Genomic DNA, 18,672 nt, shown 5'->3' with positions numbered 1-18,672 from the left:
ACTTTTCATGAGCTACCATTGGATGCTGTCAATCTGAGGATGTGTGTTTAATAGCCAAGATAGTGAGTGATGAATTTTAAATATTCCTGCAGTAGGAGTTTTCTGATTTGTGAGAAAATGTATGTTGAATAGGAAAGTAGTTGCCTAGTTAATTTCTTCTTTTTAAAAGGACACTAATTTGTTTCAGTTTACTGACAAGTCCTTATATATGACACTTGATTCAAGGACTGCTTTGTGTTGTCACTGTTTGTTCTAGTATACAATCTCAGATTTTTTATTTGCACAGAATGGGAGCTCTGCCCAGCCAGTGTCCTTTCAAGTCTGATCCTTTTTACCCCTCAAAAAATAACCTGATGTACCACAATCAGCATGAGTATTCTCTTGCTTTCCTTTTTCCTTTGTTGATGTTTACCTTTTTCTGAAATAATGTGATTATGATTTGTCATTTAGGAAATGGATTTTTTATAAATTGGTAATAAATTGATAATAAAATTGATGCTTTTTTTTCCCCCTCTCATTTTAAGAGGTAACCTTAAAGAAAATGTAACCTAGATCTTTGGAGCCATGGAAATTTTAAGAGTTGAATTTGATGACCAAAGCAGTATGACCTAGGGAATTATGCAAAAATTATCAATGCCTGGAGCTCGAGCTCACCCCATTCTAATTAAATCAGAAGGAAAGGGTGTGACTTAGGCATTGGTGAGTTAAACTCTTCAGGTGATTCTGATTTGCAGTCGGGATGAGAATCACTAACCTAGAAGGGAGGGTAAGATGGTGGTAATACTTGGAAAAAATATATAAAATCTTTTCTTAAATGTCTAGCATATTGCCCAAAATAAATGCTCAATAAGGGATGAGATTTTTTAAATGTGGTCTGATCTTTAATTAAGTATGCCCTGTGTCAGTTTCAGTGGACATTTGGAAAGTCTCTCAAACCAATTTTTGTAATACATTGAATTGATGACGGAAGTCTTGACTTAAATGTAAGTCATTATTTTACTTGAACCCAGTTTCTTTAAAGGTTAAAGAATTACCTGAAGTATCCTGTTTTCCAAATTAGAATAAACACGCGCACACACACACACACACACACACATCTTTCCTTTGCTTATGTCATATTGGGTAATAAATAAAATTGGTCATTTATTAGTCCACTTGGCATTCTCAAAGTCCAAAAATTAATCAGCCTTTGGATATTTGCTATAAATAATCCAATAAGCAATATTTATAGAGTAGAGTTATGTTACACTTAAACAGTAAGATATGCTTTACATTTACACTTCCTTCTGTTGTGGCTATAAATCTCATCTGTTTCAGTTGTGCTCTATTTCTTATTGATTGTGACAGTGTATTCTCTAAAATAATAAAGTGAATGAAAATGTACGTAGTCACTTTTATTCTAACAAGTCTTAATTTATTATACAAAATTTAAAGTTTTAATTAAATATTTATAGTAGAAAACCACTTTCTTATGTGTGCCATATATAAAGATGAAAACATCTAGCATAACATTAGCTGTGTTGATAGATGAGCTGGTATGGATTCTGTCACATTCAGCAAAGAAGGTACCACGTAACTGTACAGTTCAACTCTATGCATTAAGAACGTGACTTCTGTTAGATGTTAAAGCATATACTTGCCTCTAACGACACACTAAAACTCTTCAAAATTTAATAACATTCGGACAAAGATCACTTAACTACTATTGCTGAACAGGAAATATTTAATTGTCCCTTTCTACCTCTATTAGTCAGTTCCTTCAGCTTGTCTTTAAAACCTTCCTCAGATGCTTGGTTGTTTTATTTTTGCTTTTTAAAATAGTGTCAGACACAGTTTAAGTAATTAAGTAAGCAGGCATACGTCTCCCTTTCTCACCTGCTTGATTCTAAATTGCACAGCCTGCCATGTTAAATTTTAGACCATCAGAACAACACCTTGGCATTAAATATCAAACTGAGTTCATTTTTACTCCAGAAACTTTCTCATTGCTACTTTGCATTTTTCTTCACTAAAGCATCCGTTAGTTGGTGAGTTTTTCAGTTCCTTCTTCATCTTTTCTTTCCCTTGTAGCTGTGAGCACTCCAGTAGATTGCATCATTAGGTTAGGCCCTGTGAGCTGTTTTGCTCTTTTCCAAGTGTCTGATTCAGCAGGCCATAGACCACTGCTTGCCAGAAAATCGCCATTGCTTCTAGGCTGACGCTTGCCTACTTGTTTGGATCGTCTGAGAGATGAGACTTTGTTTGCCAGAACCACAGTTGATAGAAATAAAATTGTACAGATAAGAAAAAGCACCACAATTATAATTAAGCAAACTAGCATAGCCATTTTGTTGTTGTTTTCCTCACAGACACCTTTTTTGAAAATTTCACTGTGACTTTTGCTTGTGTTTTCAATGCTATGTACTGCTGGAGAATTGTTCCTGACGACGGAAGATATATAAAGCTCCAGTTCAGATTTAGGAGTTAAAGACGCGATGTGAGATGATGTTGCTATTTCAGGCATTTTTGTAGAAATAACTTTTTTATCTGCTTCAAGAGTTGTAGGGTTTGTGTTAATGTTTTCATTTTGGCTTCTGCCCGTCTTATTTTGAATATCTGGATCCAAGACAGTAGTATTATTAGCCCACAGATGGGCATAGTTTGCTTTTGTTCCAGGAGACAAAGAAAAAACTGTTGTCATCAGAAAGGCAAGATGCAGGTAATGTCCTGTGTGTTCCATGTCCGTGAGTATACTGGTAATCTGTTGGGATAGCAATAGAATTTGTTAACTTGTGAAAGAATAATGGTTCCTCGTTTTGGTAATTGTAGTTAAAAGACAGCTGATAATGTTATAAATTAGATGCAAGCTCATGCCTAACATTTGCTATCCTGTTTGAATTCCTTCTGAACTGATTTTTTTTTTTTTTTTTCCTGTTAGGCTACATATAAAGAAACAATTTAATTTCTGTTATTTGTTTAAATGCTAAAAGGTAACATTACAGATATCTACTAATCATTGTAAACTGAATACCATAGTTTTATAGTTTTCTCCCTCTTAAGCATGCTAGACTTTAGCTTTGAGTCAGATACTTCGGCTTTTACTTTTTTGATTCCTCCTTTTTTTTTTCCTGACCATTTAAGGAAACTCCTTGTAGAAATTCCCCATCCTCTAACAAATGAGTCACCATTCTTTATAGTAAAGGAGAAATGGGACATTTTGCTTCATGTATGAAAAGAAAACGCAAATGGCTTTGTGGTGATGGGAGGGGGGGCAGTTCAGGAACGGGGAAGTGTGGTAGCAACCAAAAGAAAACGGACTTCAAGTAGGAATTCAAGATGTTCTTTTTTCTTCTTGGGTGTTTATCTTGAAGCTTAGAATAAAGCTGGTACTTAGAAATACATTCCTAGTAGTTGTGAAAGCAGTTTTATTGTGGTGGGTCTCCCTTCACCTCTATATCCCCTGACTTATTGTGGCTTTCTGAAAGCAAAGGCATGCGACTTTTCTCATCCTAAAACATTTGGCATTACAGAGAAAAAGAGGCAAGTTTCTTTTGAATAATCTCAAAAGTTCAACAAAAATTATTGACTTGTTTCATTATTATTTATGCTTAGAATTTTTCTGTGAATATTTTGACATAATTTTTTAAAATAAATTATACAATAAAATATTTAATAGAAATAAATACAACATCAAGATCATGGGGATTTAGACTCAAGTGGGAAGTCAAGGCAGATCATAAGAGTCTCAACCTATAAAGGAAAAGGTGGAATTTCAGTTTTGGCTCTGAGCTCTCTGGAAGCTAGTCCACAAAGGGAACAAAGTCTGATCCTGATTTTCATTATTCACTGTCAGATTGAAGATTTAAATACAACTAGCATATCTGTTCCAGGTACTGGTAAACAAGCAGGAAAGATTTATTACCATTATTGAGCTGTCTCTCTTATAATAGTATTCCAGTCTGAGCCACTTTTGTAAGAGTATTTTATTGTTAGCATTTATACGAATAGGGAAGTAGAAGCAAAAACTAGATTATTCTCCTGAGATGTACTAAATAAAATTGCCTGTTTAAGAACTTTATTTTATATAAGTCTTCTCAAAAAATGTACATGGGAGTTTGTTGTTGTTGTTTTTTTTTAATGCAGATTTATTCCATAGGTCTAGGAGGTACCTAAGATTTCTAACCCACACTCAGGTGACACAGATACTGCTGCTACTCATGCTTCTTCTGCTTCTTCTTCTTCTTCTTTTTTTTTAATTGAAGTATAGTTGACTTAAGAATAACAAATGTGATATATTGTTATACAAACAAAAATAGCATATAGTAAACAATGCTAACTGGAAACTAACCTCTGAAGTAATATTTTCTATTGATAATAGGGAGGGGAAAAAAGCCTTTCTTATGTGTTCTAGAAGTAAGATTACTTTTTGGATTATGATCTTTAATAGACAGTTAAAGATATTGTGCACTGACTTCTATCTAATAGTGTCCAACTTCAATTTTTAAGTTGAATGACATAAATCTTTGGATACTTTATGATTCTTCCACAAAGAGAAATACTTTAAATTGGGTTAGCAAGTAATTTCCATCCTTTTAAACTAGACTGGACTTCTGCATTAGATGCTAAAATGATTTAAAGCGGGTTATTATTCTTGTCACATTAGTTCATTAACAATGTAATATGCATCATAGTATTCGTACACATTTTAACAGTGCTCACCATGGGATAGATAATAGGCCCGCTGTTGATTGTCTTCAGCCAGATGTACTGTCATCCCCAAATAAACAAACTGTTAACAAAATGAGACTTTCTCTTACCCTTACAAATGCCTAAGAATAGAGAGCTGTCTCTACATCCCAAATTTATGCAGTGGAGGCCAGGTTGTTATCAAAAGTTTTCTTTATCTCTGGTCATTTTCAATAAAATTTATAATGCCTAAGCATTAGTAATGAGAAATTTATTTTTTAAACTTATTTTAATAACAAAACTGTGCAATTCACCCTGGAGTCTAAGCTCAGATCCTTCTTAATCCTACTTTAAAGCTCTATGTTGATGGTAAATCTTTCCATTTCTTACTTAAATTTTACTTAATAGGAGAGAAAAAAACAGCATACGTTTTCCATTACTAAATCTACTTTGTTAGTAAGATACTTAAGTACTGTTTGAAAGCACTTCCTCAAACACTAATCTGTATGAAGTTATAAGTGAAAAGGCATAAGAAAAGCCATATATATGACCTACCTTACAAAATGCTTGGTCAAAATCTTATTATAACCTGATTTTAATAAGCCACTTCTTTTCTTGTCTTGAAGCACAGCTTCCAAGTAATTTAAGGCAGAATAGACTTGAAGAATCTGAGCCTAAAAGTAAATCTGCAGTAAAAAAGGATATGTACAGCTAGCTTTCCACTAACCACAGATGACACATTTCCTTTCCACTGCAACTAAAGCACATGTCACAGGGGAAAAAAAGAAAAAAACTCCAACTTGTCTAGTTGGCCACTGGCATAACAAGAGGCTTTGTAGAACAAATCCCCGCCTCCAGGGCAGGGAGGGTTTTCTGCTTAATGCCTTTTGACCTTACATTTATTATGTATGCCTGCTATATGCTCTTGAATGATATGTTAGTATCATTAAAATGAAGAGAAAATAGCATTTTCCCTGAGATTAAGCATTAAAATCTTCTCTAAAAATTGTATTTGTATACCACAGACTGATTTGATAACATGAGTTTGGAGACCCGGGGTATTGGTCAGATAATAGAAACAGTAATGTATATAACAAACATCTCAAAGTGTGGAACTGCAACAATAATCTGGAGAGAATATCTGATACACTTAAGATTATAAGGGACAGAAAATGCTTTTGTGTGGTTTAGTGTATACACACACACACACACACACACACACACACACACACACACACACACACTCCCCTAGAATGTCCTGTCATCACTTCATATTCAGTCTAAAATGGATTTCATTTTTCCCCCTAAGTGGCTGCCCCTCATGATCTCTGTTTTTGTTCATGGTAGCAACATTCTTTGTAATGACAGAGCCTTGGTATACAGCAAGTCCTTTTAATTCAAGGCCTTTCTTTCAGCCCTGATCAGACCTTGGATCATGTCGGTCCTTTCTTCATATTTTTGAGTCAGTTTCTTCTTTCACTGTCACTTATTTTCACCGTTACCCTAGTATTTTAGATGCTTATTAAACCATACCTAGACTACTACAACATCTTTTTTACTAGCCCCGACTCCTTTATATATGTTGTATATATCACTTCCTGTGATCATAACACCCCTTTCTTTTAAAAAGTGTGGTTGAATAACTCCCTAACACCTACAGCAGCAATTCAGAAATGTTTGTGCACATAACTATCAGATGAGAAGGTTGTTTAAAAACAGTGAAAATTTCCAGGCTCCACTGCATAGATTCGTATGTAGTAGGTCTGGGCTGGGACAGGAAACCACACTTTTATCAAGCACCACAGTTGATTCTGATGCTGGTGCTCCACAGAACATCCTCTGAGAAATGCCAGGCTCCTAGGAGAAAACCTGAGCCCCTTAGCTGAACAGTTCTGGTCCATTCACAATTTAGCTATTCTGTATTTTTCCATCTTTATCTCTTAAAACTTCTCTACATGAATCTTCCATTCTAGCTAAACTAGCTGATTCTTACCTCAACACATCTAGTTACCTATTTTTCTCCTTTCCCTCTCTCCATGAGGCCTGCCAATCCCTCTTCTTGTTGAGTTTGAAATTCCTCCTGCCTGCTTCAGCATCTTTTATGTAGTTTTCACTGGTTACCCAGTTTGTGTTGATTTCTCCACTCTTTTGAACTTAACAAAAGTATTTTTCTCTGCAATTTCTTTGACAAGTGATTACATACTACCTCATATCTTTTCTTTGTTCTTGAAATATTTTTCTTTTATTTTAAAATCATTTGACTTGTCATAGTTTTGTCTTATTTTCTCCCAGTAAGATTTAAAACTCTTAGGAAAGGATATTTATCTTAGCCTACTTCGTAGTACCACCTGAGTCATCAAGTATAGAACACTGGTTGTTTTGATTTGAAATTCTTGTACTGTAATTTGTGGGCTTTCTGATGGTCCTTATTTTGACTACTCACATTGATTAGCATTCTTTTGAGTGTAAGCAACATATGACCTAATACAGCTTAATCAAAAAGTGGAATTTATTGGCTCACACAACTGAGTAGTACAGGGATAAATGTGATCCCAGGAGAGGGGCTTTATCTAGGACTCAGATGAAATGGCCAGGGCCCCAGTTTCGCTCTTCATTTCTCTGCTCCATTTCTTCAGTTTTTAGACAGGCTCTTCCTTCATATCTCAAGATGTAAGCTAACAGCTGCCAGAGCTATATGGTCCCTTGTAAACATCAGGAAAGAAAAAGGTCTCGATTCCCAACAGTTTAAGCTGAAGTCTTTGAATTGGGCCTCTTTGGCCCTGGTTGTTCTGGTTTGAGTCAAGTGATCATTGTTGAACCATTCTCTCTGGTCATGGTGGGATAAATGAATTGACTGTAAGTTATTCAGTTTACTCCAGAACTCCCAAGTAGGTCATTCCCACCCAAACTGTTCACCTGGGAACTTGGATGGGCCTAGAAGCAACCAACGAATGTCCATTGACTTCCTCCTTGCTTGACTGTGGTGGGCAGGTTTGTTGTTGTTATTGTTGCTCAAAGTTATTGATCTGGGGATTTGTCTCTTCCATTTTGCTTCAGCCTTCTCAGTGTCTTAAGAACAAGTGATTTAAAAAATGGATTCAGACTTTGTATAATTGTTTAATATTATAGTTAGTTTTCTCTAGAAAACTAGTCAGAATATAAGGGAATAAAATAGATTAGTAGCATCTGTATATTCATTCAGAACTCTGTTAATGATCTGTGTACTTTTTTTCATCTTCTTTAGGTTCAAAACTGGTCAAATCAATGGCGATTTGCTGATATACCACGTCTTACTTACTTTAAAGCCATATTATGCAAAGCCATATGAAATTGTAGTGGACCTTACCCATACTGGGCCTAGCAATCGCTTTAAAACAGACTTTCTCTCCAAGTGGTTTGTTGTTTTTCCTGGCTTTGCTTATGATAATGTCTCTGCAGTCTATATCTATAACTGTAACTCCTGGGTCAGGGAATACACCAAGTATCACGAGCGGCTGCTGACTGGCCTCAAAGGCAGCAAAAGACTCATTTTCATAGACTGTCCTGGGAAACTGGCCGAGCACATTGAGCATGAACAACAGAAACTACCCGCTGCCACCTTGGCTTTAGAAGAGGACCTGAAGGTATTCCACAATGCTCTCAAGCTAGCTCACAAAGACACCAAGGTTTCTATTAAAGTAAGTTTCACTCCCTGTTAGGTAAGTGATTCATTGCCTTTCTTGACTAACCTGTCTATATACTGGACTCCCCAGGGTCCCGGTAGTAATGTATCAAACATAAAGTCCAGATGGAGGAAAAGCAAGCTTTCTATATCTTCATGGAGGTCCTGCAGAAAACTGGAGAGGTGTACCCTTAATAATATTCCAGGTTGGATTGGAGGCAGGAGAGTGTTGTAGAATGGGCAGTTTGCTGTGTATCAGTCTTACAGTAGGAATATGTGAACAGTGGAAATTACCTGTCGAGAGTTCTTCTGATTATTACATGCTTTTTGCAGAGTGAGGAAGGTGAACCTTCAGGATAAAACCTGTAATTAGCCATAGGATTCTTGACCTTTTAAAAAATAACTTTTTTCTGCTGTTTTCAGTCTCTTTTGACAGCATTTATGACAATAATTATTGAACCTATTTGAATACATAATGGTGGTAACTCTTCTTTAAATGGCTAACATGGTATTTTGTTTGGTTGGTTTTCGAAACCTCTCAGAATTCTGCGTAATGAAATTTAATTCTTTTCCGCTCTACCCTCTTGCTACCATTTTTCAGGTTGGTTCTACTGCTGTTCAAGTAACCTCAGCAGAGCGAACAAAAGTCCTGGGGCAGTCAGTCTTTCTAAATGATATCTATTATGCTTCGGAAATTGAAGAGATCTGCCTAGTGGATGAGAACCAGTTCACCTTAACTATCGCAAACCAGGGCACACCGCTGACCTTCATGCACCAGGAGTGTGAAGCCATCGTTCAGTCTATCATTCACATCCGGACACGTTGGGAGCTGTCGCAGCCTGACTCCATCCCCCAGCACACCAAGATTCGCCCAAAAGATGTCCCTGGGACACTGCTCAATATCGCATTACTTAATTTAGGCAGTTCAGACCCTAGTTTACGGTAGGTTTATAGAAAAACTCATTTCAATCTTATTCAAGGTTTGTTGGTTTTAAAAAGAGACCAATTAATAAACTTTTAAAGCAACCTCTACCTTAATACTGTAAATTGGCAGGTATTCTATATTGGTTAACCAGTATGACCTCATCCAGTTCGCATGAACTGTGGAATTCTGAATAGGGTGATTCACACTAAACCAATGTATGTTCTTTCAACTTTCAGCTGAAACATACAGCATAGCAGTTTTGGTGGGGGTTTTTTTGTTCGTTTGGTTTTTTTAAAACAAAAGTCTTTTTTTTCCCTAAAAGTCTATTTCTAAATTAAGTTTCTCCTTTTCTGAGTTCTCTAAATTTTTCCCATGTTCGAAAGTACATCACTATTAAGTTTGCTCGCAGTCAAATTAGATTATCATTGTTTGAAAAGGAGGGCTTATAACTTTAGCATTTTAAATGAAAAAAAAAAGAAAAGAAAAGAAAAGGAGGGCTTAGTGTTCAGTAACTCAGTAACATAGCATAGTTTCCACCTGTGTAACTTTAACAAAATTCTTGAAAGAAAGCTTAAGACAAATACAGATGTCAGATGAGCAGAATATAATTGGTTCTGGTTAGGCTTAGTAATCGAAACATGAATGAGGAAAGGGCAGGGCCTATGGAGTTAGTAGATTAGGTTTAAATCTAGACCTGCTTCTCTGTATGACTTTGGGCAAGGTACTGAAGTTCTCTGAGCTCTAGTTGCCTCATTTTTAAAATAAAGGTAACATTGCCTTCCTCATAAACCTACAAAAGTTTAATAAATGTGTGGTAGTATAGTATAGCATCTAGCATAATAGTTTGTGCTTAGCAAATATTATTTCCTCCCAACTTGCACCCACCCTTTCCTCTCTCTGCCATCGTCTCTTTGCACCAATTCCCTCTTGTGCCCCTCTCCTTTTCATGTTAAGATAATTTTTTGTTCCAGGTACCTTGGGACTGTCAAGTTTTTACAGATATAAATTCTTAGCTTCAGAAAATCTTCCCTTGGGTATAATATAACCCAGGTTTATAAATGGGCTTTTTAGAATTCCAAATTCTCCCTTATTTGAGAGGAAAAAAAAAATCAGCAAGATTTCTCTACCTGGATGGGCCTCATGGGGTGCATGAACTCCCGGAAAATATACACAAAACTTCATGTATGCTTAGCTTTCATTATCTCAGAGGAGTCTGTGACACCTACTCCCAGTTTGAGGAATCCCAATTCTTTGTAGCTGTTGAAATATACAGAGTGAAAGTCGCTGTCAAAATAGTATCACTCAGAATTCCTAGGAGTTAGCAAAAGATAAACTTAGAAACAATAATCTTAATATTTCCATTTTAGGAAAATGGAACTATAAGTCTGTCTTGAATTTCTAATTCAAAATTCCTTATAGAAGAATGCTAGCAAACTTCCAACAATTATTAGCTTGAATGAACCTCTATTCTCTTGTGAAATAAAGCAAGCTGACAGCTTCTGCTTTTTGCTGAAGCATGTTGTCGCAGAGAAAAAGCCTGGAGGCAGACTTATAATTTCAGTGGCTTTTTCCCCCCATATGGTTGTTGCATAAATATATTAGCATGATGAAAGTTCAGAGGTAAGGAAAACCTGAAATTTACTGAGCAAACCATTTCTTTTGTGGATAGGGGAGAAAAATCAATCTAAAAATTGAGTTTTTTGAGCTGTTTCCTAAGTTGTTTAAGTATATTTTTAGACATTTATAAGGGAGCTTTTAGTTCTCATGGAACCTGGATATATATTATGGTTTGGGTTTTGTGGTTTTTTTAAAATTCAGTGCTTATGTATAATAGTAGGAGTTCATAAAAGAAAAAAATGGCAGGGGGGACTTAATTATACTAAAAAAATGTTTGACCTCTAGTTTGTAGTATAACTTGTAGGACACCTAGAAAGAAATTCAGTAGATGCTGATGAAAGATTTTAACAATCTAATTTGATGAGGGCCATCTCATTTCTCATTATCCCAGTTAAAACTGGATCTAGTGGGAGCGGGAGCCACAATTTGAGTTTTGGCCTCACTGAAAATATGATATGCCTTATTTTGACTTTCTTTATATTGATCCATCTTAAGACCATAAAATTCTCATATCTTATATCCCAATGAAATGTCTTTTAGAAAGGCCTTACATTCGCTGTCTCAGGAGCCTCACAGTTCTCTTCTGGTTATGTGAAGATTTCCCTTTTAAAAAAACCCCTAAATGATAAAGGGGTATTTTGGGTTTACCATAGAATCACAAAATCTTATCTCTAATTGATCATAAAATTTAAAAATAGTTGATCTGTGCTTGGTTATAGAATCGTAAGTTGTATGTTATGAAAAAATTTTGGAATTATAAGAAAAAATAAGTTTTAAAACAACTTAATTTGTGTTTTCTCCTAGGTCAGCTGCCTATAATCTTCTGTGTGCCTTAACTTGTACCTTTAATTTAAAAATCGAGGGCCAGTTACTAGAGACATCAGGTTTATGTATCCCAGCCAACAACACCTTATTTATTGTCTCTATTAGTAAGACACTGGCAGCCAATGAGCCACACCTCACCTTAGAATTTTTGGAAGAGTGTATTTCTGGATTTAGCAAATCTAGTAAGTAATGATAATTTTCTTTAATACTAACAATGATTCTAAGAAGATTCAAAGACAACCGTTTCATTTCAGAATTTGCCAGTGAAATCTTTAGTATAGTTCCACTTCTTCCGTTTTTTCGTCTGACTGAAGAAACTTCATAGTAGACCACATTGAGAAATCCACCAAAATTCTGGCAATACAAGCAAGGTGACAAGATTTTGATACTGTCTGTGTCTCTGGGCAACTTACAAAGCATTTTTCGTACTATTTCAGTTTAATTAGCTTCAGTATTTCTCTTCTTAGCAGGTTATTCCCGATGAGTAAAGTATCCACTTCCTTGATTTTAGGGAAGTAGTCATTTTCTCTTTTCTTCAGGTTGACTTTGAACTGTGATTTTATTGTTCATGTACAGTTCATGGAGAATGCAGTGGCACAAAATACAGGGTCCAGAGTCAACTCCTGACTTGGCTTTGATAAGTGTCATAAATTTAACATCTACTCTTTATGCCTGTCCGTCTTCAGATCCTATAGTAGTATAAATGTTGCTCTTCTCCCAGCTTATTTCCTGACGTTTTCGTTTTTTTAATTTATCAATGTCATGAATAATATTTTATAGTTTTTTAAAATAAATTTATTTATTTATTTATTTATTTATTTTAAATTTTTGGCTACGTTGGGTCTTCGTTGCTGCATGCAGGCTTTCTCTAGTTGCAGCGAGCAGGGACTACTCTTCGATGAAGATCATGGGCTTCTCACTGTGGTGGCTTGTCTTGTTACAGAGCACAGGCTCTAGGCACGCGGGCTTCAGTAGTTGTGGCACGCAGGCTAGGTAGTCGTGGCCCCCAGGCTCTAGAGTGCAGGCTCAGTAGTTGTGGCACAAGGGCTTAGTTGCTCCGCGGCATGTGGGATCTTCCCGGACCAGGGCTCGAACACGTGTCCCCTGCATTGGCAGGCAGATTCTTCACCACTGTGCTACCAGGGAAGTCCCTCCTGACGTTTTCTTCCCTTCCCTTTCTCTCTCTATAATACATAAAACTTTTTTAATGCATTCATACACATTTCTTGATTTTTCTGTATTAAGTAATTGAAAGCTTTGAAAATTCCGTGAGACCAGATCACTATATATTTTTACAGTTAAGAGATGTAAGAATATAACCCTAAAAAGAAAATGTGTAAGACTGACAAAACAAGAAAAGTATAAAGCTTTATTGAAGCATATTAATTTGAAAAGAAAAGATTGGAGTGAATGGACACAGGTATTGTGTTCCTGGATGAACAGTTCTTCCCAGATTATTACAATATCAATGTAATTCCTTTAAAATATCTATGAGATTTGAGGATTAAGAATGAGGTAGAACTTTAAATGATTATACATTTCACTAGAAAGTACAATAGCTAAGAAAATATTGAAAGGAAAGAAAACTGAGAGGGGCTTGAATTAACAGATATCTTAAACATAACAACAGTACAATAATTAAAACGGGTGTTCAAAAATCAGCAGTCACATCACTTTAAGAGAAACAGATTGATAAAGAAGTATCACAAACTAATAGAAGAAAGAGTAAATCACTTAAGAAATGAGGCTGGGAAATGAATTAAGTTGGGTCTTCATCTTAACGCCAAACCACAAGATGTTAAAATAAGTTCTAACTATCAACATATTTAAGAATTGAGAGGAAACTTGCACAAGAATCTTAGATAGCCTCATCCACCAGAGGGCAGACAGCAGAAGCAAGAAGAACTACAGTCCTGCAGCCTGTGGAACAAAAACCACATTCACAGAAAGATAGACAAGATGAAAAGGCAGAGGGCTACGTACCACATGAAGGAACAAGATAAAACCCCAGAAAACAACTAAATGAAGTGGAGATAGGCAACCTTCCAGAAAAAGAATTCAGAATAATGATAGTGAAGATGATCCAGGACCTCGGAAAAAGAATGGAGGCAGAGACGGAGGAGATGCAAGAAATGTTTAACAAAGACCTAGAAGAATTAAAGAACAAACAAACAGAGATGAACAATACAATAACTGAAATAAAAAATACACTAGAAGGAATCAATAGCAAAATAACTGAGGCAGAAGAACGGATAAGTGACCTGGAAGACAGAACGGTGGAATTCACTGCTGCGGAACAGAATAAAGAAAAAAAGAATGAAAAGAAATGAAGACAGCCTAAGAGACCTCTGGGACAATGTTAAACGCAACAACATTCGCATTATAGGGGTCCCAGAAGGAGAAGAGAGAGAGAAAGGACCCGAGAAAATATTTGAAGAGATTATAGTCGAAAACTTCCCTAATATGGGAAAGGAAATAGCCACCCAGGTCCAGGAAGCGCAGAGAGCCCCATACAGGATAAACCCAAGGAGAAACACGCCGAGACACATAGTAATCAAATTGGCAAAACTTAAAAACAAAGAAAAATTATTGAAAGCAGCAAGGGAAAAACGACAAATAACATACAGGGGAACTCCCATAAGGTTAACAGCTGACTTCTCAGCAGAAACTCCACAAGCCAGAAGGGAGTGACATGACATATCTAAAGTGATGAAAGGGAAGAACCTACAACCAAGATTACCCGGCAAGGATCTCATTCAGATTCGATGGAGAAATCAAAAGCTTGACAGACAAGCAAAAGCTAAGAGAATTCAGCACCACCAAACCAGCACCACCATACAACAAATGCTAAAGGAACTTCTCTAAGTGGGAAACACGAGAGAAGAAAAGGACCTACAAAAACAAACCCAAAACAATTAAGAAAATGGTAATAGGAACATACATATCGATAATTACCTTAAACGTGAATGGAGTAAATGCTCCAACCAAAAGACACAGGCTCACTGAATGGATACAAAAACAAGACCCACATATATGCTGTCTACAAGAGACCCACTTCAGACCTAGGGACACATACAGACTGAAAGTGAGGGGATGGAAAAAGATATTCCATGCAAATGGAAATCAAAAGAAAGCTGGAGTAGCAATACTCATATCAGATAAAATAGACTTTAAAATGAAGAATGTTACAGGAGACAAGGAAGGACACTACATAATGATCAAGGGATCAATCCAGGAAGAAGATATGACAATTATATATGCACCCAACATAGGAGCACCTCAATACGTCAGGCAACTGCTAACAGCTATAAAAGAGGAAATGGACAGTAACACAATAATAGTGGGGGACTTTAACACCTCACACCAATGGACAGATCATCCAAACAGAAAATTAATAAGGAAACACAAGCTTTAAATGACACAATAGACCAGATAGATTTAATTGATATTTACAGGACATTCCATCCAAAAACAGCAGATTACACTTTCTTCTCAAGTGCGCACGGAACATTCTCCAGGATAGATCACATCTTGGGTCACAAATCAAGCCCCAGTAAATTTAAGAAAATTGAAATCATACCAAGCATCTTTTCTGACCACAACGCCATGAGATTAGAAATTAATTACAGGGAAAAAAAACATAAAAAACACTAACACATGGAGGCTAAACAATATGTTACTAAATAACCAAGAGATCACTGAAGAAATCAAAGAGGAAATCAAAAAATACTTAGAGATAAATGACAATGAAAACATGATGATCCAAAACCTATGGGATGCAGCAAAAGCAGTTCTAAGAGGGAATTTTATAGCAATACAAGCCTACCTCAAGAAACAAGAAAAATCTCAAACAATCTAACCTTACACCTAAAGGAACTAGAGAAAGAAGAACAAAACAAAACCCAAAGTTAGCAGAAGGAAAGAAATCATAAAGATCAGAGCAGAAATAAGTGAAATAGAAACAAAGAAAACAATAGCAAATATCAATACAACTAAAAGCTGGTTCTTTGAGAAGATAAACAAAATTGATAAACTATTAGCCAGACTCATCAAGAAAAAGAGGGAGAGGACTCAAATCAATAAAATTAGAAATAAAAAGCAGAAGTTAAAACAGACACCGCAGAAATACAAAGCATCCTAAGAGACTACTACAATCAACTCTATGCCAATAAAATGGACAACCTGGAAGAAATGGACAAATTCTTAGAAAGGTATAACCTTCCAAGACTGAACCAGGAAGAAGTAGAAAATATGAACAGACCACAAGTAATGAAATTGAAACTGTGATTAAAAATCTTCCAACAAACAAAAGTCCAGGACCAGATGGCTTCACAGGTGAATTCTCTCAAACATTTAGAGAAGAGCTAACACTCATCCTTCTCATACTCTTACAAAAAATTGCAGAGGAAGGAACACTCCCAAATTCATTCTCTGAGGCCACCATCACCCTGATACCAAAACCAGACAAAGATACTACAAAAAAAGAAAATTACAGACCAATATCACTGATGAATATAGATGCAAAAATCCTCAGCAAAATACTAGCAAACAGAATCCAACAACACATTAAAAGGATCATACACCATGATCAAGTGGGATTTATCCCAGGGATGCAAGGATTCTTCAGTATATGCAAATCAATCAATGTGATACACCATATTAACAAATTGAAGAATAAAAACTATATGATCATCTCAATAGATGCAGAAAAAGCTTTCAACAAAATTCAACACCCATTTATGATAAAAACTCTCCATAAAGTGGGCATAGAGGGAACCTACCTCAACATAATAAAGGCCATATACGACAAACCCACAGCAAACATCATTTTCAATGGTGGAAAACTGAAAACATTTCCTCTAAGATCAGGAACAAGACAAGGATGTCCACTCTCACCACTATTATTCAGCATAGTTTTGGAAGTCCTAGCCACAGCAATCAGAGAAGAAAAAGAAATACAAGGAATACAGATTGGAAAAGAAGAAGTAAAACTGTCACTGTTTGCAGATAGCATGGTACTCTACATAGAGAATCCTAAAGATGCCACCAGAAAACTACTAGAGCTAATCAATGAATTTGGTAAAGTTGCAGGATACAAAATTAATGCACAGAAATCTCTTGCATTCCTGTACACTAATGATGTAAAATCTGAAAGAGAAATTAAGGAAACACTCCCATTTACCATTGCAACAAAAAGAATCACATACCTAGGAATAAACCTACCTAGGGAGACAAAAGACCTGTATGCAGAAAACTATAAGACACTGATGAAAGAAATTAAAGATGATACCAACAGATAGAGAGATATACCATGTTCTTGGATTGGAAGAATCAATATTGTGAACATGACTATACTACCCAAAGCAATCTACAGATTCAATGCAATCCCTATCAAATTACCAGTGGCGTCTTTTACAGAACTAGAACAAAAAATCTTAAAATTTGTATGGAGACAAAAAGACCCCGAATAGCCAAAGCAGTCTTGAGGGAAAAAAACGGAGCTGGAGGAATCAGACTCTCTGACTTCAGACTATACTACAAGGCTACAGTAATCAAGACAATATGGTACTGGCACAAAAACAGAAATATAGATCAATGGAACAGGATAGAAAGCCCAGAGATAAACCCACGCACCTATGGTCAACTAATCTATGACAGAGGAGGCAAGGATATACAATGGAGAAAAGACAGTCTCTTCAATAAGTGGTGCTTGGAAAACTGGACAGCTACATGTAAAAGAATGAGATTAGAACACTCCCTAACACCATACACAGAAACTCAAAATGGATTCGAGACCTAAATGTAAGACCGGACACTGTAAAACTCTTACAGGAAAACATAGGAAGAACACTCTTTGACCTAAATCACAGCAAGATCTTTTTTGATCCACCTCCTAGAGTAATGGAAATAAAAACAAAAATAAACAAATGAGACCTAATGAAACTTAAAACCTTTTGCAAAGCAAAGGAAACTACAAATAAGACGAAATGACAACCCACAGAATGGGAGAAAATATTTGCAAACAAATCAACGGACAAAGGATTAATCTCCAAAATATATAAACAGCTCATGCAGCTCAATATTAAAAAAACAACCAACCCAATCCAAAGATGGGCAGAAGACCTAAATAGACATTTCTCCAAAGAAGACGTACAGATGGCCAAGAAGCACATGAAAAGCTGCTCAACATCACTAATTATTAGAGAAATGCAAATCAAAACTACAATGAAGTATCACATCACACCAGTTAGAATGGGCATCATCAGAAAATCTACAAACAACATGCTGGAGAGGGTGTGGAGAAAAGGAAACCCTCTTGCACTGTTGGTGGGAATGTAAATTGATACAGCCACTATGGAGAACAGTATGGAGGTTCCTTAAAAAAGTAAAAATAGAATTACCATATGATCCAGCAATCCCACTACTGGGCATATACCCAGAGAAAAGCATAATTCAAAAAGACACATGCACCACAATGTTCATTGCAGCACCATTTACAATAGCCAGGTCATGGAAGCAACCTAAATGCCCATTGACAGATGAATGGATAAAGAAGATGTGGTACATATATACAATGGAATATCACTCAGCCATAAAAAGGAACGAAATTGGGTCATTTGTAGAGACGTGGATGCATCTAGAGACTGTCATACAGAGTGAAGTAAGTCAGAAAGAGAAAAACAAATATCGTATATTAACGCATATATGTGGAACCTAGAAAATGGTACAGATGAACCGGTTTGCAGAGCAGAAATTGAGACACAGAAGTAGAGAACAAACATATGGACACCAAGGGGGGAAAGCGGCAGGGGGAGGGAGGGTGGTGGTGTTATGAATTGGGAGATTGGGATTGATATATATACACTAATATGTATAAAATGGATAACTAATAAGAACCTGCTGTGTAAAAAAATAAAATTCAAAAATTCAAAAAAAAAAAAAGAATTGAATATAAAAACTGGGACCATTTAAAAAAGAT

At 36.1% G+C, this 18,672-nt stretch overlaps 2 protein-coding genes across 5 annotated transcripts in view; one reads left to right on the top strand and one right to left on the bottom strand.

Moving 5' to 3' along the window:
* NF1 (neurofibromin 1) overlaps positions 1-18,672 on the top strand; it is a 261,374-nt gene that overhangs the window by 204,372 nt on the left and 38,330 nt on the right. For all 4 annotated transcript variants that reach the window (XM_036837703.1, XM_036837701.1, XM_036837704.1 and 1 more), the window contains 3 exons: positions 7,910-8,342; positions 8,928-9,268; positions 11,673-11,875. In XM_036837703.1, coding sequence (XP_036693598.1) covers positions 7,910-8,342; positions 8,928-9,268; positions 11,673-11,875 — 977 coding nt within the window. The remainder of the gene's footprint in view (positions 1-7,909; positions 8,343-8,927; positions 9,269-11,672; positions 11,876-18,672) is intronic.
* Positions 1,386-5,461, bottom strand: EVI2A (ecotropic viral integration site 2A). Its single transcript, XM_036837707.1, has 2 exons — positions 5,221-5,461; positions 1,386-2,740 (listed from the first exon to the last, which is right to left on the bottom strand). Exon 2 carries the CDS (start codon positions 2,717-2,719, stop codon positions 2,021-2,023), a length of 699 nt encoding a protein of 232 aa, XP_036693602.1. The 5' UTR covers positions 2,720-2,740; positions 5,221-5,461; the 3' UTR covers positions 1,386-2,020.

This window comes from Balaenoptera musculus, chromosome 20, assembly GCF_009873245.2.
Source record: "Balaenoptera musculus isolate JJ_BM4_2016_0621 chromosome 20, mBalMus1.pri.v3, whole genome shotgun sequence".
Lineage (NCBI taxonomy): Eukaryota > Metazoa > Chordata > Mammalia > Artiodactyla > Balaenopteridae > Balaenoptera > Balaenoptera musculus.
The sequence above is the reverse complement of the archived record's forward strand: the minus strand, read 5'-3'. Positions and strand labels throughout refer to the sequence as shown.

Coding starts and splice junctions, on each gene's coding strand:
- EVI2A (XM_036837707.1), bottom strand. CDS start 2,719: ATGGAACACACAGGACATTACCTGCATCTTGCCTTTCTGATGACAACA.